The sequence below is a fragment of the Moschus berezovskii genome, chromosome 19, assembly GCF_049115385.1.
Source record: "Moschus berezovskii isolate FMDL1 chromosome 19, NW_MosBer_1.0, whole genome shotgun sequence".
Taxonomy (NCBI): Eukaryota; Metazoa; Chordata; class Mammalia; order Artiodactyla; family Moschidae; genus Moschus; species Moschus berezovskii.
The window spans coordinates 45,433,727-45,455,529 of record NC_142478.1 but is presented as its reverse complement, the minus strand read 5'-3'; the positions used below and the strand labels follow the sequence as shown (position 1 = coordinate 45,455,529).

General features: G+C 43.3%; 1 protein-coding gene across 2 annotated transcripts in view; it reads right to left on the bottom strand.

Moving 5' to 3' along the window:
* PDGFC (platelet derived growth factor C) overlaps window positions 1-4,555 on the bottom strand; it is a 252,513-nt gene extending 247,958 nt beyond the window's left edge. The window contains exon 1 of one of the 2 annotated variants that reach the window (XM_055405692.2): window positions 4,156-4,555. In XM_055405692.2, the coding sequence (XP_055261667.2) occupies window positions 4,156-4,426 (271 nt within the window). In that variant the 5' untranslated portion in view covers window positions 4,427-4,555. The remainder of the gene's footprint in view (window positions 1-4,155) is intronic. The other variant, XM_055405691.2, reaches the window with a different exon arrangement.
* Between the last annotated feature and the right edge of the window lie 17,248 nt (window positions 4,556-21,803).

Below are 21,803 nucleotides of genomic sequence, written 5' to 3'. Positions count from 1 at the left end.
GGTCTTTCATGACAACTTACAGACTACCAGGAAAGTCCCTTGAGTCCTTGGGCAGAGTTCTTTACTCCTGGACAGTATTCTGAGGATTGTGATGACCTGTTCTGCTTCAAATACAGCTTTGACGCGGCTACCTGAGAATGGTAGGGGGGTGGGTAGGGACATACTGGCCAGAGGAGGAGAAAGTTGGCACTGAAAACAACAGAAAAGCCACAAATACAAGATACACGTACTCAGTGACACATTACAAGGGGACCATTTGTCCCCAAAGTAAATGGCTTCACAGGCCACAAAAGTCCTTGAGGAAAAGTGCACATATGATAAATGATATGCATTGGGAGAGTGAAGGAGGAGGAGCTTATAAGGATAGGGAATTAAAAGGTCCACTATTATGTATAAAATAAGCTACGAGGTATATTACACCAGACAGGAATGTAGCCAATACTTTACAATAACTATAAATGGAGTATAAACTGTAATAATTGTGACTCATTATACTGTACATTACATAAGATTAAAGATCAACTCTACTCAATTTTTTAAAAGTGATGTTTATAAGGAAAACACCAACAGAGGCATATTCCAAATCTACACTCACAATACTTAGAGAAGATGAAGTCAGAAACGTGTTTCAGGGCTGTGGGTAATTAAAGACGCCTGTCTAGTGACACGAGGCAGGTGAGGCCTTAGTCCAGACACTTGTGTTTGGCGTCTATTGAGGCTACACGTGTGTATGCTTAGTCATTCAGTCCTGTCTGACCTTTGTGACCCTACGGACATAACCCACCAGGCTCCTTTCCTCTGTCCATGGGATTGTCCAGGCAAGAACACTGGAGTGGGTTACCATTTCCTCCTCCAGGGGATCTTCCTGACCCAGGGATAAAACCCCAGTCTCCTTCAGCTCCTGCCCTGGCAGGCGGATTCTTTACCACTGAGTCACCTGGGAAGCCCAATTAGAGCTACACATAGATGATAAACAAATAAGCTGAGCTTTGTTTTGTTTGTGATATATATGGTTCCTTCTGCTACAGTATCTTGGAACTTATTCATTTCTTGGGAGGCATCATCCTCTTCTAAAATGAGTGCACACAGATCACAGTTATTTTTCCATGGTCATGAGCATACAGGAAAGAAACCCTGCCTACCTCAGCATTCTGATTTTTTATCTCCCTCTTTAAGTGAAACCTGGGTGGAAATCCTTGGTGTATATGTGAGACCTCGTTGTTAGGAGTCGTGTGAAGGATGAAGACACAAAGGCGGGACTTCCCTGGTAGTCTAGTGGTTAGTACTCAGTGATTTCACTCGGGGGGTTCAATCCATATTCGGTGGGGATCCCACAAGCCACATGGCATGGGCAGAAACAAAAGACACAGAGGTAACAGTTGATACTGGAGGATACAACTATCTTTACAGTAAAGTGGCAAGAATTGCAACATAGTTTTAAGTAAACATCCAAGTACCTAATTAACTGGGTAAATGACACTGATCTCTCAAGGATAACTCTGAAACACCTCCCTTTCCCCAGTGTAAATCCAAGTACCCACACTGGCTACAGCAGTCAATCTCCATTTATAACACGTCTCAGAACACCCAGCTGATCTGAAACTGAGCAGGCCTGGGGATGTGATGGGGTCGACACCAGAGGAGACTTTGGAATACTCCAGAAAAAAACAGTCCCATGGTGGAGGAGGAGGGGTCCATGAAAGTAAAAATGAGCTCCTATGGTCATGATAGATCAATTTGGACATTTCACATTTCGCACTTAGAAGCTCTTTCATAAAAAGATCCATTACAAACCGGGCCAATGGCATTTTTTAGGTGGCATCCTCAGGTGGGTCTGTACTTTCAGAATTAGACACTTACCTAAATTGAGAAGAGCAACAAGGCGATCAAAAAATCTATCAAAATTCAACAGGAGGGCAAAAAATGCCCACTTGACGGAGTGGAAAATTTGAAAGTCACACAAAAAGAGAAGTTCCAGCAAACCTGCTCACATTCCCCAGGGGAATCTTAATCAGCAACTACCTGTAACCCTCCCATCCTGGAACCTTGCCTGTGCGGGGAAAATAGCTCTATACCGCCCCCTAGCGTTGATAGCCTCGCTTCTCAGACTGAACACCGCAAGGTGAGTGGTGCCTCCATCTCCACTTACTTCCGGACGCCAACCCTCATATGGCTAAACATAGTCCAGTCCTCTACCCACAGATTAGGAAACAACCCAGCTATTTTTAGCATTATGCATTTTAGGAAGAGAAATGGCCCAGTCTCTGACGGCAACAGAATGTGTGTGGCCTGACTTCAAGAACCCATCCCTCAGGAGGGTGTGCACCTACCCCAGGAAGTGGCCTAAGATCCTGTGAAAGCTCTGGAGTCTGGTTAAAAGGGGTGATGGCACATGGACCACACGACAAAATGATAAGGAAAGGACAATGATGGGCACAAGTCCTAAAGGGACTCGGGAACATAAGCGATGTCAGGCCAGGCCTGATATGTGAGAGCAGCAGGAGAAGTGACCTGCAGGAAAAGTAAAAAACAGAAGCCAGAAGCCAGCAATAGCATGCATACTGATTTTGAGAAAGTCTGTCCAGTAAGAGGCAATATTTTGAGCTTGACATTTATTTTACATGAGAAAGAACAAAGGTTGGTCTGATCCGTTTCCTGCCAGGGTACAGCTGGTGCTGTGACTTCTTTGATCACCCCCTCTCCCCAGTCCTCTGCAGTCCCAGTGATTAGAGATGGATCCCTAGGCTGCCTTTTGATCAGCAGCTCAAGCAGCCTGCAGGTGCCATGTGCCATCACATCAACAAGTTGTAAGAAGCAGCCACATTAAGTCTAGCTGATGAATGTGATAGCTTGTCTTGCTGCTGGTACAATAAATACACATAATGACTACAAAGGTCCCAGGAATCCTTATTTTCCCTCCTTACTTTAGAATTTTCTGTGCTTTCTTAAAGGTGAACACTTTGGAGAGTTTCAGTACAAAACTAAAGCTTGGAAACGCCCCCAAAACATAGAGAAAATGGTGCTCAGACTTAAAAACACAGCGTACACCATTCCAATCTCCTAAGTATGCTGCTTATGTTCATGTCGCCTGGTTAATGAAGAGACAGCATTCTTGCATTCTGAATAGATGGCACACAAAGCAGTAAAAACATGTACATTTCTTTTCAAATAAAACTAAGAGTCACTGCTTGTAAACAGGGTGTTTAATATTCTAATTTTAGACAGCCTGCATTAACATTGTGGTTTCATGTGCAGTATAAAATTTCTATTTACAAAGTAGTCTCAAAAATGACTTCATAATGGTAGATCAAGAGCAAAAGAGTTTAGAAACTGAATGATGTAAATCATATGGAGTTCAGAGGCTAAGCAAATTACACACCCTGAAGCAGCCCTGGCTTCATGAAAGGAGCCTTTCTCCAGCCCTGTGCAATCCCAGCCCAAGGGAACTTGCATCTGAGAGTTTTCTAAACATTTCAGGTACACTTGAAAGCTGAAAGTAATTCTCATTTCCTATGCAGGATTAAGTCGTTTCCAGCACACACAAAATAGCAGCCACTCACCATCGCATATAAAAACACACCACCAGAAAGGTAAGGGCTTCAGAGTACAAAGGCATATTTAAAAAAAAAAAAAAGCGCCAGAGAAATACATTTTTTAAATACCTCCTAAAAACATCCACACGGCCTCTGGACCGCTTTACTTCCGATCTACTTATTGATAAATTGATGTCTTTCCACTTAGAGCGCTTCAATTAATGAGGTTGATACACGTCCTGGGACAACCCCTCCCCAATCCAAAAAACTCTGAGTAAAGTCAAACACGCCAAGACTCATTCGTGTTGGCTTCGGATTTAGAGGCAGTTCTTGAACTTAGAACTCTGGCAACAAGAGTTCTTGCAAGGCACGCTGGCACCGACGTTCCCCAGGGCTCCCCGAACGTCCCCTCTCAGGCTGCGCCCGCAGAGACACTCACGCCGCCGGGCTGGAGCCCCGGCCGCCGCTCCCGAAGTTGCAAACTCCGCGGAACCTCCGAAAGCCGGTGCCTGCGAACACGCGCGGAGGCGTCCGTCCCCGCGCGGGCCGGGGTGCATCCCGCCCGGGTGCACAATGCGGCGCGGGAAGCGAGCGGGAGAAGGAGCTGGGGTGGGGGACTCACCGTTCTGCTCCTTGTTGCTGGAGAGCTGGAGTTTGCTGCTCAGGTTGGACTCAGCCCGGGTCCCGGGTCTCTGGCCGGCCAGGGCGGATGTCAGCAGGAGGAGCCCGAAGAGGAGCATTGGGCTGAGCGGGCGGGCGCGCGGTCGGCGGGCACTGGGGGAGCGGGGCTCCGGGCCGGGATCAGCGCCGCCGGGGGAGGGCCGCGCCGGGCGGGACGCGCCGCGCCTGCTCTGGCCGCCGAGCCTCGCGGGGCACTTTCCACATACTCCCATCCAAGACTTTCTCCGAGGGCCCTCTTCTGCGTCTCCAGCTTGTGCCGAGGATCAAAGCAAAACCTGGACCTGAACCAGTTTCCCAAGGTTTAAACAAATCCTGCGCTGTGCCGAGGCGGTGGGGGTGGGGTGGGGGCGAAGGCGAGGGAGGAAAGGGGGGTGGGGACGCGGGGAGCCGGGCGCGCCGAGGAGTCCCTGGCGAGGGGCTGGGAGCACCTGTCAGCCGGGGGACGGCACCGGCCACGGGTTGGGGGTCGCGCGGGGCCGGCCGGCAGCCGGGTCGGCGGCGGGCACTTTCTGATCAATAACAAAGCTGCCGATCGATGCGCTCTCCGGGCGCCGCGGCCGCCCCGCCCCCACCCCGAGGGGGAGGGGAGACCCAGGCGCGGGCGCGGCGCCGGGGCCCGGGGTCCCGAGCGGGGCCGGGGTCCAGGCCGAGGCCACCCGGAGCCGGGCGCGGGGAGGCCGAGGGACGCGCTCCTCGCCCGGCGCGCGGCGCGGATCCGGCACCTGGATGCGGGTCCCGCGACCGGAGTTCTCGGGCCCGGGCGCCCTCGCCCGGCGCAGCTCGGGAGGTCGGACTGGGGTCGCGCGGGGGGCGCTCGCCGTCCCCTCCCCCGGGCTCCGGCGGCGCGGCGAGTGGGCCCCGGGCGCGCAGCAGGCCGGCGCGAGCTCGCCTGTCCCCTCCCCTTCCCCACCTTCGCGGCGGCGGGGGGGCCCCGGGCCCGCTCGCCGGGGCCGCCGCCGGGCGGTCCGGCAGGTGCCAGCGCGGACGGGGTGCCGCGGGAGGGCCGGGTGCCCCGGGCCCCGGACGGGGATGCGCCCGAGCGGCCCGAGCTCCCCTCCCCGGACGCCCCGAGCCCCAAATAACGGGCGGGCCGGGCGCTGCGGATGCCGCGGGAGCCAGAAGAAGTGGGAAGAACTTCCTGCCTCTTCCCTCTTCCCCGCCCCTGAGCCAGGACTCCTTGTTCCTTCCCGAGGGATCCCCATTCCCAAAGGGCTGGGCTGGGACCCTTGGCCAGGGTCTGTGGGCTGAAGGAACGAAGGGACTTCTTTCCCTCCTGTTAACGACTCTCTGAAGCAGGGGGTGGGAAAAGCAAAAGTAAAGACAAACGAAGACAAATGGCCAGAATAATCACATTTATTCATTTAACAAACACTCTGTTGACTGAATGCCTACGGAGGCAGGCAATGTTCTAAGCCTGCAGAAATGAAAACAGACATAAGTCTCCGGCCTCCTGAAGCTTGCCTTAAATCAGGATGAAGCAAGGGCCAGGGCAGGCAAAGAAGAAATAGCCCCCAACTGCTTGTCGACAAGTGGATGCAAACTGACAGGATGTACTCGAGTATATTCTCCACCTGGAGTCGGACAGAAGGATGGATCCTTAAGATATAAACAGTGATGGTGGTGGTGATTTAGTCACTAAGTCATGTTTGACGCTTGCGACTCCATGAATTGTGCCCACCAAGGTTGTCTGTCCATGAAATTTCCCGATCAAGAATACTGGAGTGGATTGCCTTTTCCTTCTCCAGGGGATCTTCCCAACTCGGGGATTGAACATGTGTCTCCTGCATTACAGGCGGATTCGTTACTGCTGAGCCACCAAGGAAGCCATAAGCTGAAATATCGTGGAGTTTCAATGTTTCTTTTTAAGTAGCTTTGCTTTCTTGCCCTGCTAGGCCCTCCATGAGGACTGGGGAGAGCTGCTCTGACAAAGATCCAGGGATGCTCAGATGTCTCCTGGACCAAACTAGGGGCAGACCCTTCCTCAGTCAGGCTGAAAATGTCAGGTCCTTTTCCTAAGCTTGGAAGCCCACTGAGACCAACCCACTTGACCCACTTAACATCCTAGTCCTCTTCTTTCCTTCCTTGTTAAAATTCTCCTAAGTTCATCTCCTCTTCAAACCTTGACTCACCTAGACCACCCTTTCATTCTTACTCCTTCACCACTTCTGTATCCAGAGTGCAGGATGTCAAGGCCAGTAAGGAAAGCCCAGTCTTTGAAGAAGTTACAGTTTAGCAGGACACAGGCCTTGTCATTGTATTCACTCCAGCAGCTCCTCAGGGCCACTGTGTATCCACGTTTTCCCAATAAATAATAGGTTCCAAGAGTTTTCTGTAGATTTGTGGGAGGGTAAGGGAGTGTCCCCAGTTTTAATGGCTTAATGAGGCTTGTTATGTAAAAGACATGTTTTATGAACACACTTTAATCTATTTGTAATAAAATTAATTACTCCCCAATTTTTCTAATTTGGTACATTTAATTTTCTAATCAGGATTTTTCTATTAATAAATGAGGCTGTTATGTCTATATAGTTGAGTTTGATGACCACCTACATAGACTGTGTGTGTGTGTGTGTGTGTGTGTGTGCAAATTCAACCCATTTGCTTTCATGAGATCATCAGGGTGAGGATGCCCTTTATTTTGTATCATTTCATATCAGCCAGAAGAGTGCCTGGCCCAAGGGGGTCATAAATAAACACTGTTGACTGACTGGCAGGTTTCTTTATTGGAGTCACTTAAATTTGCCCTAGAATTTCAGTGTGGAGGATGTATTTGAAAAGTTACAGATGATCTGGAATAATACTCCAGCTCTGGGTTTCACCTCATCCATATTCTATAGATTGCTTTAAGACTGGCCTTATTAGTAAAGCCAGCCAGGTGCTCCTACAGGACCCCAAACCAGACCATGTCCACATCTGCATTGCCTGGGTTCCCTTACCCTTGAACCGCTGTCTCCTGAACTGTTCTTGCCCTTGGCAAGTTTGTTTTAACACTGTATCCTCTCTGCCTGTCTTCCTACTCTATTCTGCTTACAAACCCTTCCTAGGAAAGTGGGATCTTTGCATTGAAAGTAGACTTTATATAATCCAAAGTCTGCACAATTACTAAACAATAGATTCTGAATGAATGTGGCTTTGTTTTGGCCTAAAGCATTTTCCTTGAGGAAAGGCATCTGTTCCACAAACCAGGAGAAAATAATTGGGAACATTCTTTGTGGTTTTCATGTTTTCTTAAACATTCAGCAGGCGTGCCCACTCTGGCTGAATGCAGAGAGTGCTACCTACAAATGCCTGGTGAGGAACGTGCCAGAAGATACTGGGTTATGAGCAGTGATAATTTGAGGAGGGAGGGTGGACGTCACTACTAAATTCTTTTTGAAGTGAAATAACATTTAAAGTCAAGTATCCATTCAACTAGGCATTTAACTCTCAGGAGAGCAGAAACCATGGGGACGAGTTTTTGCTCAGAAAATAAATTATTGCAAATTTTCTTCCTGTCTCTTCTTCGGAATTAATCCTAACGCACACAGGTACAAGATGATATTAAGACTCTTCCTAGAACTTTTCAGTATTTTAGTGGCAGGTGATTGGACATGAGTTTCTGAAGTTCAGGACCCTATGTTCTACGTAAGTATCCACTACTTTCCAAAATGACTGACTGGCAACACTTCTATATAGATTTAAATGAGGGTGGGAGTTGAGGGTATCATTAGTAAGCAAAGTAAATGCTCACAGATCACAGCAGGAATAAAGACTGTTCTAGCAGGAAGCAAAAGAAATGAAGTAATCTTAGAATCATCCTTTCCTCTCTCTCCAGTTTCTCCAACTACCTCACCCGGAGAAACATATGACCATGCTTTCTCTGGCTATTTCAGGATATATTTAGACTCTACTTTTCCAACCTGGAAAAATAAAAGCACACTTTTCCTTATATTTTGTTGGTCCAGATCAGTCACCCTTTACCAGTGTAGCAATGCTCTCAGAAAGGCTGGCTTGCTGAAGCAGATGGCAGGAGGTTGTGTTAGGATCCTGCTCCCAAGGATTGCTAAATCCGACTTTTTGAGGGTGGAGAGTCTGGGGGTGGGAAGTTGGAGGTGTGTGATCTAGAGAAACCGGTGACAAGGACAGGCCTTGGGGTGGCTCTCTGTGGCCTTTCCCACTGAAGTGAAGCTGCTCTTTCCTTTGGGCAGTCACGGTGAAGCATGCAAAGACTCCACAAGATCTCAGAAGTGCTGGTCTGACTCAGAACTCAAGAGAGAATGAAGCCAGACACAGCCCCAAAGAGACAGAAGCCCTGATCACCTTAGGACCACCACAGCCAAGTCATTTCCCTTGGAGATGGGAGACCAGGGACCTAGTCTGGCCTTACTACTAGCAACAGCACAACCTTAACCTAGAATTCTTCCTGCCCCTTTTCTTTACAGGAGAAAATTGCACTGAATTCCTTTTTTTTTTTTTTTTTTGTATTATAGTATAATTGCTTCACAATGTTGTGTTAGTTTCTGCTGTACAGCAAAGTGAATACGCCATATGTACACGCACAACTCCTCCTTCTAAGGTCCCCTTCCCAGCCCCTGAGCCCACCCCCCCTAGGTTATCACAGAGCACTGAGCTGAGCTCCCTGTGCTATACAGCAGGTTCCCACTTGCTATCTGTTTCACATATGGTAGTGTATGTATGTCAGTGCTACTGTCTCAATTCATCCCCTCCTTGCCTCCCCCCAGGAGACACAGAGGTACATTGGATTCTTAACTCCATCCTCTAATTGCTTTAGAATTCTTTAGAATGCAGCAGATAATGACGGCAATTCTTTTAAAGCTGAGCAGTGCTTCTGTGATGATATGGAACTAGGACAAGTTTCCTGGCCTCAACTCAGAGGTGCCTTGGAGGCTGGCAAGGGATGATGAGCAGAGGCTTCTCCCTGAATTTGTCCAGTCAAGCACAGAAGTTCTGTTTTATCTGTTGTGATCTTGGTTGGGAAAGAAAAAATCTGCTGCTGCTGCTAAGTCACTTCAGTCGTGTCCGACTCTGTGTGACCCCATAGATGGAAGCCCACCAGGCTCCCCCATCCCTGGGATTCTCCAGGCAAGAACACTGGAGTGGGTTGCCATTTCCTTCTCCAATGTGTGAAAGTGAAAAGTGAAAGTGAAGTCGCTCAGTCGTGTCCGACCCTTAGCGACCCCACAGACTGCAGCCCACCAGGCTCCTCCATCCATGGGATTTTCTAGGCAATAGTACTGGAGTGGCTTGCCATTGCCTTCTCCGAAGAAAAAATCTACCGATAACCAAAGAGAGAGAAGAAAAAAGGAGTTTGGAAATCACTGACTAATGCAAGTATAAGGAATTGTATTGCATTCAGGGAAACAATAAAATATGTGTGGGAGCCATATTTTAATATTTGTTTGATATCATGGGAACAGCATCAAAAGAGGCCAAGGATTGGTCTCAAGGTAAAGAAAAATATCTATTGTACCCAAACAAGTTGTAAATGATAAGGAAATTCTATTGTCATTAGCCAAGAATGAATGTCCAACTTCTCACTATCCTGTAGAGCTCCATCGATGGCATCTCTAACAATCCTTAAATTGGGGAAAATCCCCTAAAAATGAGACCAGCAATCAAATACTGTGCTTGGTCATATCCCCAAGTCAATAAATATCATTATTCTCTTGCCTGAAGTCATGTGTAGGATAGTAAGGTTTCTGTCCACATAGTGACAATTCATAGTAAAGGGGTCAAGACATGGCTACAGACCTTCCTTCCTCAGACAGTGACCCCCTTCTTTCCAAGGTCATGAGAGAAGGACCCTCTCACTTTGCGATCATTGTTTCAAGTGCAGTCCTTCCTTGGCTGCCAGCCTTTGTAAAAGAGGCCCAGAGCATCAGTACGCGACTTCAGGAACCTTTAAAAAAGTATTGTTGATTAGAAGGAAGGAAAATAGAGTTTAACTCATCTAACATTAAAGAAACCTCAATTGCTTTTGAAGTTCAAGACAGTTCAAGGAATTTCCATAACCCTTTTCTATGATGATTATGACTGTCAGCCGTCTGTCGTCTTATAGTCATAGTCGGAAAAGTGCCTGCTCTCCTCTGTTCTAAAGCAGTGTGTGACATTTTAAAGCATTGTTTTATTTTCCAAATTTTATTTTTATCAGTCCAGATGGCTTTGATGCTTTTCACATCTTCCTGGACCACCTTCACTGCTTGTTCATTGTCCGGATGCTCTTTTACTGGTCTTCCATAAAATTAGGAGGGTACAAATCATGTTTTCCTCCCACAGACAACTCAAAAGGACTGATAGTTAAATAAAAGTCAACCTAGGATAAATAAACACAAGAGGAGAATCATTCAGGTTCAAATTTACCCTGTGAAGTATTGATCCATGTTCCAGCAACTATTAGATACCTTAAAATATATTTTCTCATTTCATCTTCCCACCAGCCCTTCAAGAAAAGCCAGAACTTCCCCATATTACTGCAGAGAAATGGAGAATTAATGGAGAATTTGCCCAGGGCGACCCTATGGGTGACCAGTACAGATCACCTTTGTCCCCAGGGCTCCCCTTTGACTTCTGTGCTTTTCATGTGACACTAAAGTCCCTGGATTTTGGATCAGAGCATTTCTACGGGAAGCTTTTGTGTGTTTCCCTGTTTTCCACAATGACTGCCCTCCCCATGTTTGCCCTGGAGGAGACCCTGGGGTACTTAAACTTTCCCACGTGTTTAAGAGCACAGCGCTAAGACAGCTATCCTTCTGGAACAGCCTACATAAAAGGTCTGAGCCACGCTGAATCTGGGTTACTGGAGGCAGAGATGGTGACTAAGGCATCAGAAAGATGGCCTGGGGTGGAAGCCCACCCAAAGCGTGGGCTAGCCTGAGTATCCTGTTTACCCTGGCCAAGTTAGTCATCCAGCTAATGCCTCAGCCTCCACCATCTGTGGGCAGTTATGTCAGAGAATCTATCTCCTTGTCTTTGAAGACAAAGGGAATGAATTATCATTCCTCTCCTCCTGCTCAGGATCGCTACTGAACTAAAGCATCAGGACTGGGAAGAAATACAGTGTTTTCCCAGTTGTTCTCTTTGAAGAATCGATTCATGATGAACTCTAGGTGTCAGAGCCTAGCCTTTGCTCATGCACACTGTTCCTATGTGTATCCCTTCATGTGTTTCTAATTCAAAGTTCCTTTCCTAGGGTTTTTGTTAAGTCCTATGACAAGGCAGATTTGCATTTTCACTGATACTTTTATGAAGGTGTTTTTAGATTGGCTGAAGTTATTCGAAGCACAAAGGCAAGAAGGAAGCAGTGACCAGTTAAGCCCTCAGACAGGAAAATTAAAATTTTCTTCAATTGAAATTCTAATTGCTGAGATCCATATCAGAAGGGATATATCATACGAAAAGATACTCATAGTATCCATTTTTGCCCCAGTGGACAGTAAGAGAAAAAATTCTTTACATTCTTTTCTTTCTTGAACATTTTAGACACACATAAAACTAAACAGAAAAATGTGACTCAGCCAATTATTCTAGCCACTATTATTCATACTAATTGAAGCAAATGATTAAACTATGCATCTGTTGAAAATCAAAACATGTCCTAATATCACTATCTTCCTGCCTACCGAGATTTCTGTTCCAAGATAATCATCTCCGTGTAAACCCACGTTCAGTGTTCTCAGCTCCACTAAGGGGAAAGAAATGTCTCATCCTTCAGAATCTGTGTGGTCTGGGGTATGAGCCGACTGTCACCTAGTCAGTGAAGCAGAGTAACCTGCACACTGTCATTTACATCTTGGAGAATGGTTGTTACATCACTACTTTTTTTTTTTTAATTGAAATGTCCACAATGAAGCACTCTATATTGGAGTCTTCTGCTGATTATTAAGTACAACTCTATGCATAAATATTAATAGCATCCTCTTTTTAAAGATGAGAAACTGAGGCCCAGGAAGGTTTTGTAATTTGAGCAGAAACACATATTTGTAAGTAGTGAAACCGAGCAGAACCCTGTGGGGTTCCTGGGCAAAGAGGCCTTTCTGTCCCCTGTTTCTTGTTTGTAAGGAACAGACACCATGACCCATGCATGACCTGAATCCCAAAAGGCACATTCTCACAGTTGCTAATCAGATAATTGAGGAGATGCACAGGTGTGGGAAGAGCAGCCAAGAATCAATAGTGCAGACTTGGGTCAGGGTCCTGGTTCCTCCTCAAGGATATACATAACAATATCTTTGAGTTCTTGTGGGGAACTATAACCCTCACAAACTGGAGGATGTTCCAAAGAGAAAGTCACAATTTGATAACCTTGAAACTCATCAAGAACCCTCCTGAGGCCAGATGAAAGGAGTGGAGGCCCTGCACACACCCTGATCTTATCTTCTTAGCAGCAGTTCCATCCTTAAACCATTGCTATAAAATTCCTCAACAAATCCTCTGGGGTTGAGACAAACAGTTTTCAAAGGCAGGAGTCTGCTGTGTTTCCCTTTGCCTGGAAAAGTAATAAAGCTAATTCTTTTCTACTTCACCCAAACTCTGTCTCTGAGATTCCCTTCAGCACTGGTGCACAAAGGCCAGTTTCCTGCATGAGTATTGAAGTCAGAATTGGGAGGCGGGTACCTGCTTCCAGAGCTGGCACTTTAAACCTCTCATTCCCCTTCCTCCACACCACCGAGCACAGTGCTGGGTGTGGAGTGACCTCAAACAGACATTTCAAATTTACGAAATATCCATTTCTGTTAAGCATTGGGGGTTTATTTTATAACTCCATACCATTCTAATCAGAAATATGTAACTTAAAATTCTACTGCCAACAACAAACAGTACATCATTCTGATTTTGGTCTCACATCAAAAGGACAGTGCCCCAAGCCTACAGGAATGAGGCACTCAGTCAAGGAAACCATCACAGTGTCTTAGATGGAATACCCTTTTAGTGGCTATAGATATGAGAAATGAACCTTTTGAAACCATCTGAAGGAAAAAAGGGTCTGTTGCCCTGATTCTTAGTGATAAAACCCTGCCATAAAATCACCATTACACTGTCGCTGGTTCTGACAACTTGTGATGAAGGAAACCTATAACATGCATTCAAATAAGTTTCTGAAGGACACAAGTAGGAAAAGCAAAGGTAGTGAGACAACTTACTAGTTTCTCGGGTAAGGTGAACGATCTCCGTGGAAGACAGTTTCGGTTAGCAGCGACCTTGAGATTATCATGGACTTGACCAAGACTGCAATCTGTCAAGACCATTAATGATGTTTTTGGTCCCAAGAAATCACAAGGTGGATAAAAGGCAGGATCACTGCCCTCAGGGAGTTCACCCTGATTTGGGGCATCCAGTCATCCTCACGTGTGTTTGTGTCCACCTCTGATGTAACCTGTCTTCAAGCATTATCTGTGCCTAAAGACTGCCCTCTACCTGGGCCACTCACATTCCTGCAAACTGTCCTCAAACGAGCTTGATCTGTTTAAACACAAAGCTAATCACAGCCTGATCCCTACTCTGAAAGTCTGAGCCTCCCCTTTGCCTGCGGGAGAAAAACTGTTCTCCGTGGGCATCATCTGCTCTTCTTTCCACTCCAGGTCTCACACTCCTGAGGTACCACAATCCCCGTACTTGCTGGTCTTTGCTTCTGTTCTTATGCTCACTCCATAGTTACAGATAACTCAACCTAGAACTCTTCTGTTTCATTTTATTTCTTAGCTTCTTTTTTCCCCAGTATTTAACATACTGCACTTATCAAATAATGATAGTGAACTCTCCCATGTGCCAGACCCTATCTTAAAAAAAACTTCATGTTTATTCACTTCTTAATTCTCACCAAAAACATATGAGATGGCTGTAATTTTTTATTTTATTGAGCTATAGTTGATTTACAATGTGTTAATTTCTATTATACAGCAAAGTGATTCATATATATATATATTCATTTTCGTATCCTTTTACATTGTGGTTTATTGCAAGAAGTTAAATACAGTAGGATATTGTTGTTTATCCATCTTATATAGATATAATAGTTTGCATCTGCTAATTTCAAACTTCCAGTCCATCCCTCCCCCAACCCCCATCCCCCTTGGCAACCACAAGTCTGTTCTCTGGGTCTATGAATCTGTTTCTGTTTCCTAGATAGGTCTATTTGTGTCATATTTGAGATTCCACATATAAGTGATATCCTATGGCATTTGTCTTTCTCTGTCTGAGATGGGTGTATTAACCAGTATTTGCTGGGCTTCCCTGGTGGCTCAGACAGTAAAGAATCTGCCTGCAATGTGGGAGACCTGGGTTTGATCCCTGGATCTGGAAGATCTCCTGGAGAAAGGAATGACTACCCACTGCAGTATTCTTGCCTAGAGAATTCCATGGACAGAGGAACCTGGCAGGCTACATGGGGTTGCAAAGAGATGGACACGACTGAGTGACTAGCACTTTCATAGGGAAACAGTAAGAACAGAGAGGCTAAGCGATTGGCCTAAGACTACTCACGTGGTAATTAGCAGAGCTGGGTCTTGAAATTGGCAAGTCTATCTCAAATCCCTGTATTCAACCATCGCTCTAACAGAAAGTGTTCAACCAGTACCAAAGGCCATGAAGATGCCGTCACAATCCAAACACTGAAGTCAGAAGTACAAACTAACATCTTTTTTTTTTCCTCTGCAAAAGGCTATTATTAATTCAATAGAGAGTTTTATTATTAATGGTGTCTTAAAATGAAGATAATATTAACTAATTTCTTTGGCTAAATAAAGAAGTCTTTCCCTGTCTCCTCTGCTTTACTTGCCACCACAGGTTACATCACCAGGGGAAGTCTCATGCTCCCCAGAACTTTCCAGGACAAATCCTTAACCTCACTGCACCCAAATTAATGATTACATCCTCTAATTTTGTTGATGTACCCTCCATATAAACCCTTCAATGGCAGAAATTGTGCTTTTCACCCCTGCCCCATCTCACCATGGCAACACTTACCACTGAGTGGGTGCAGTTCCATGTTTAACACATCTTTTAATATCTGGTAAGTGAAATTAACAAAAGTTTGAAGTAGCCAAATGCAGTTACACCCATGATTAATCTTCATGGAAGGAAAAAATGAATGAAGTTCAGCTCTTGATACAATGAGAGACTAGAACCATGTGGAGTTCATTTTCTGGCTTGGCTGTCAGTCAGAGTTGGGGAGCTTGTAAACGAAAGAGCTAAATTATGGAAAACAGGAGTCAAGCTGTACTAATGTCTAAGCTCACACCTACGTGAAATTATTCATATAATTTTATGTATTTGATGAGCTAAAAAAAAAAGACCAAGTAAACACTTTCCAAACTGGAAGCAATGCAGAATCTGCCTTTTAATAAATCCTATGGTAATATTCATGCCAATATTACAAGATTATTTCTAAAGCCTGGCAAACAGCCCATATTCATTGCTTGACTGGTTTAAACAGAGTTAACTCCTTATGATAGAAAAATCTTGTGTAACAGTTGGTTCACAAGACTCTATTTAATAGCCAATCTGTTATATCCAAGATGTCATCATTTTGGAAAATAACTTTTATGAGAGTATCTTCTTCATGACATCAAAGTATGATGTCAAATGAAATTCTTTGCTTTTTGTACTTTTAGATTTTAAAGTTTGTGAGTTACAATTTAAAATGTGTATGTGTGTGAAAGGATGTGGTTTTAATTGCTGACTGTTGCTGCCTGTGTGAAAGAAATTTTAAGAGCCAATGATCTAAATAAAATGGTATATGAAGGATCTCTGTTTTATGAAGATTCATATGTAATTTTATGAAATGACAGTTCACTTTGCATTTCATGTGCTTTGGGAAATTAATTTTAATGTGAAATCTTAGACTTCAACTCTGAGTTAATATCTTGAAAAATAAAGAAACTGCCATGGAATGAACCAGACGTACCACTTCATGATTTTTTGTCTTATCTAACACCAATTCATTACTTTAAAACCAGCAAGTAGGGAACTATAATCAATATTTTTAATAACCTATAAGGGGAAAGAATGTGAAAAAGAATATATATAGATATACATATAGATATTTATGAATTTATAACTGAATAACTTCATTATGTACCTGAAATTAATACAACATTGTTAATCAATTATACTTAACTAAAAAAACATTAAAGCATACAGGCTGAGATTCTATTCTTATAATAAATTAATTCACAACACTGTAATGAAAAAAATTCCTTGATGAAGTTAGATAAAATATCATTACTCTAAGTTCATAAAAATGGATTCTATTTGTTATGACCTAAAAATCTTATTTATCACTGAAGAAGAGAATGGCAGCCCACTCCAGTGCTTTTGCCTGGAGAATTCCGTGGACAGAGGAGGCTGGTGGCTACAGTCCATGGAGTCACAAAGAGTCATGGGGGCACGACTGAGTGATTAACATATAATCTATAAAAAAGCTGAATCACTATGTTGTACACCTGAAACTAATGTAACATTGTAAATCAACTATACTTGAATAAAAATAAATAAAACTGCTGTTTATGGTATTTTCTTTATTCCTTTCACTGCACAGATGCTGAAATTATGTGTTTGCAGCTGATGTGGTATGGTGCTTCCAACCACTGCTCCATGTAAATGTACCTCGTGAAGTTGATCAGACACAAAACTTCACAAATGAAAGGTATCTTATATTTATGAACTGGGAGAGAGCTTTCATTAGTAATGCAATTTTGAAAGATTTTAAAATGTTTTACAGTGTACCAAACGCTGGGGCAGGATACTAATTTATTGTAGAGCATCACGCCACTATGGTAAGTACCCACAATCGGAAGTTCTGTGCCCTACCACAATTGATAGAAGTTAACTTGTCTCAGTTAGATATAAATGTCTGGTCCTCAGTTTCTATAGCTGCAAAGCTGAAAGTTTACCTGGTTGATTTCAAGATTCTTTTTCCAACATTTGCTGATTCCCAATGTCTAATTTGCCTCTTTATTACCAGGAAAAAAAAAATATCTATTCTCATAGTCTTTCTTTTGGGGAGACAATTACATCTTCAAAAATCTTTTTTTTTTTTTCTTTAAAAGGAAACAACCTGTGTCCAGAAAGATTCTGCTTAGCTGAACAACACATCAGAGTAGTCATGATTTGTTAGAGACTTGCCAACCTGGGCCTTAAAGACTTTTCTGACCATAAATTCTAAATTTTATACTAAAATTTTCAAATGTTTATGACAAAAACTTACTGGGGGGCAGGGGGAAAGAATATGCAATCTAAAAAGAGAAGGAAGGAAAAAAAGCTACCAAGGGAAAAGATAAAGATCTTATAATCAAAATTTCAGTGTCTTTAAATAAATCTATTATACAAATTATTCTTCAAGTGTTTAACAATTTAGGACTTTTACACAGCCTTTGGTCATTATCTTTTAATATACATATGAGTTACAAAGTGACAGAGCCACTTTCTATTTTGGCTTCTGCTGGTGGTTCTGCAGTAACAAGCCTGTCTGTGATGTTTGAACTCCATGGAGCAGTATAAAAGGATATTGATTGATGGGTCAGTCTGTTCTTCTATACATATGCAAATTATGTTTGTATTAATATTATCTAGATTAAAAAGGGAACACTTCCTTTATCATTATTTCATAATAATGAATATTAATATTCCTAGATTTAAATGTAAATTAAAAGTACTACAATTATTAAAACTTATCTCCTGACATTCTGCTATGGATTTGTTCTTTGCCTTTTTCTGAATCTAATATTGTGTGATTATTCACACTGATAGCACCAAGAGGCACATACAGGAGACTCTGTATCTGTTACTATGGTGACTATTGGGCATATTTTGAAAGAAAAAGCAACCATTGTTATGAGTAAATTTAAATATTACTACCCAACTTTTAAAAACTGTAGAAAACTCGACATCACATTTTAAATATTGCTTATAGTCATATGCTTCCTATTTTTCTTCTCAAGGAAAATGTAGTTAGTTGGAACAATATACATAGCTGAGTTTTTAAGAATAAACTACAACTTTTCTTTTCCTTTAAAAATGCTTACACATAGTTATGTACATAGGCTGTAAAGACAGTCTGATCTGGCTCTAATCACAGTTCTGTCAATTACTGGATGTTTACTACCCTTTATAACATAAAAAATCATAAAGAGGATTTGGAATACATCATGGATAAATTTGATTTGAGTATGCTGACCAAAATCATTTTTAGAATGAGTGGACAGAGAAATAAATTCACTTTCAAGTGCCATGCTTAACATCCTAGAAAGATAACCTTTTCCAGGTCATGAATCACAATACTGTATTGATACAGAGATATTCTGGGCTTGTATTTTCAGTATTTTATTTCCTCCTTCTTTCAACATTGACTATGTGTATCAGGCACTGTGCTAGATTCTGGAAGACCTAACTAAGATGAAGCCCCAAGAAATTCTAATATGTAGACTTTGGGTTGAGAAGAACAATTGAGAAAAGAGGTCTAAGAAGACGCAGACTTGTGAGGTGTAGTAAATACAGATGTTGTCAGGAGAGCTGGGGAAAGTACGTAATATCAGTGGTTAGAGGTAAGTAAGGAGGTAAGGCAGCATCTATAGGAACTGGATAAAGAACACATTGGACTTGGGATCGTGGAGGTTATTGCTGATCTTGATAAAAGCAATCCTCGTAGCAAAGCAATAACTGTAGCTAGAATGGGATGAGCAGAAGAGTTCATTGGAGATTGTTTTTAATTTAAATAATTCATTGTATTACATCGATACACAGTTAATTTGTTTATTTTAAGCTTATGATTTGGTTAGTTTTGCCACATGTAGACAGCAATAGGGAGGTGATGGGAAAGACAACATGAAGACACAGCAAGGAGGCAAGGCTGCCACATGGAAGCCAAGAAGAGAGTCCTCAAAAGGAGCCAAAAATACCCACGCTTTGACCTCAGACTTCTAATCTCCAAAACTGGGAGAAAATAAACCTTTGTTGTCTAAGCCACCCTGGCTGTGGTATTTTGGGCTGTTTACTGGGGTTATGGCAGCCCTGGCAAACTGATACAAGTGTCTGTTCCCCCACCAACTTGGGCTGCTTGTGAGAGTTCTCTCTATAGAAAGATGACTTTTGTCAGAAATATCATTTGAGAACATTAGCTTAACCATTCCATGGTTAGCCTTCTTGGTTGCTTAATGGTGTCTTTAGTAAAGAAAGTGTTTTTTTTTGAAGTCGGAGTTATCGCGTGTTTATTTCAGGGTTTTTGAAGTTTTTGTGTTTAGTCACTCAGTTGTGTCCAACTCTTTGCGACCATGAACTGTACCTCGCCAGGTTCCTCTGTCCATGGTGATTCTCCAGGCAAGAATACTCGAGTGGGTTGCCATGCCCTCCTCCAGGGATCTTTCCAACCGAGGGATCGAACTCAGGTATCCCACATTGCAGGCAGATTCTTTACCATCTGAGTTGCCAAGGAAGTTCCTTTGAAGTTTTTACATCTTATCAAAGAAATATTTGCCTACTCAAATTTATACAGTTTTCTCCTGTGTTTTCTTCTGGAATTTTTATCATTTAAACTTTTGTCTAGGATCCATTTCAACTTAACATTTGGGTTTGGAGGAAAGTGGAAAAATATTACATTTTTCTCCCACTTTGAATACCTAATTGTTCCAAAACTGTTGAAAAAACTTTACTTTCCCCATTGAATTAACTTGGCACCTTAATTGATAATCGATTGAGCATATGTGTGTTGGTCCACATCTGAACTTTTCATTCAGTTCCCTGGATCTGTATTTCTATTTTTCTGTCTCTACAGTGCCATCCAAACTATTGTAGCTTCATAGTGAGCCTTGAAATCAAGAAACCTAAATCCTCCAGGTTTGTTCTTTTTCTTTTTTAGATTGCTTTGACTATATATAAATCAATCAGCCATTCAAATTCTACCCAAAAAGCATGCTGGAATTTTTATTAGATTACTTTAAATCTACAGATAAATTTGGGAGGATCTGACCTCTTAATAATATCAAGTCTCTGTCGGTATCAATACGTGAGCATATTCTGTCCCATGTCCCTCCATTTATTTAGATATTTGGTTACTCTCACCAACAGTTGGTAGTTTTCAGGATACAGATTTGTGCCTATTTTGAGAAATTCATAAGCTAAATATTTTGTGTGTGTGTGTGTGCTTTTGGCTCCAAAATCACTGCGGATGCTGATTGCAGCCAGGAAATTAAAAGACGCTTACTCCTTGGAAGGAAAGTTATGACCAACCTAGATAGTATATTAAAAAGCAGAGACATTACTTTGCCAACCAAGGTCCGTCTAGTCAAGGCTATGGTTTTTCCCGTGGTCATGTATGGATATGAGAGTTGGACTGTGAAGAAAGCTGAGCGCCGAAGAATTGATGCTTTTGAACTGTGGTGTTGGAGAAGACTCTTGAGTCCCTTGGACTGCAAGGAGATCCAGCCAGTCCATTGTAAAGGAGATCAATCCTGGGTGTTCATTGGAAGGACTGATGCTAAAGCTGAAACTCCAATACTTTGGCCACCTCATGCGATGAGTTGACTCACTGGAAAAGACTCTGACGCTGGGAGGGATTGAGGGCAGGAGGAGAAGGGGACAACAGAGAATGAGATGGCTGGATGGCATCACCGACTCGATGGACATGAGTTTGAGTGAACTCTGGGGGTTGGTGATGGACAGGGATGCCTGGCATGCTGTGATTCATGGGGTCGCACAGAGTCAGACATGACTGAAGCGACTTAGCAGCAGCAGCAAGTAGAATGGAGAAGGCAATAGCACACCACTCCAGTACTCTTGCCTGGAAAATCCCATGGACAGAGGAGCCTGGTAGGCTGCAGTCCATGGGGTCGCAAAGAGTCGGACAAGACTGAGCGACTTCACTTTCACTTTTCACTTTCATATATTGGAGAAGGAAATGGCAACACACTCCAGTGTTCTTGCCTGGAGAATCCCAGGGGCAGAGGAGCCTGGTAGGCCGCCGTCTATGGGGTCACACAGAGTCAGACATGACTGAAGCGACTTAGCAGCAGAAGCAGCAAGTAGAAATAGTATCAATTTTTGTATACTGATCTTGTTGATTTACCTAAATTGACTTCCTAATTCTAATAGATCTTTCACAGATTCCTTATGGTTTTCTATGTACGTAATCATGTCATCTTATTATGGGTTGAACGTCTCCCCTCGAAGCATATATTGAAGTTCTAACGCCTAGTACCTGTGAATATGACCTTGTTTAAAAAAATCTTTGAAGATTTTATTAATTTAAGACGAGGTCACTGGGATGGACCTTAACTCAATAGGATTGATATCTTTATAAGAAGATGGCCATGAGCAGATATAGACACACAAGAAGAACATCCTCTGAAGATTAGGACAGATTGTGGTGTTAAATAGCTGCAAGGCAAGGAATACTGGAGATTGGTAGATGCCACCAGAAGATAGGGAGAGACAGACAAAGATCCTCCTTCTAGAAGTTTCAGCAGGATCATGGCCAATCAGTTCAGTTCAGTTCAGTTCAGTCACTCAGTCATGTCGGACTCCCTGCGACCCCATGAATCACAGCATGCTAGGCCTGCCTGTCCATCACCAACTCCCGGAGTACACTCAAACTCATGT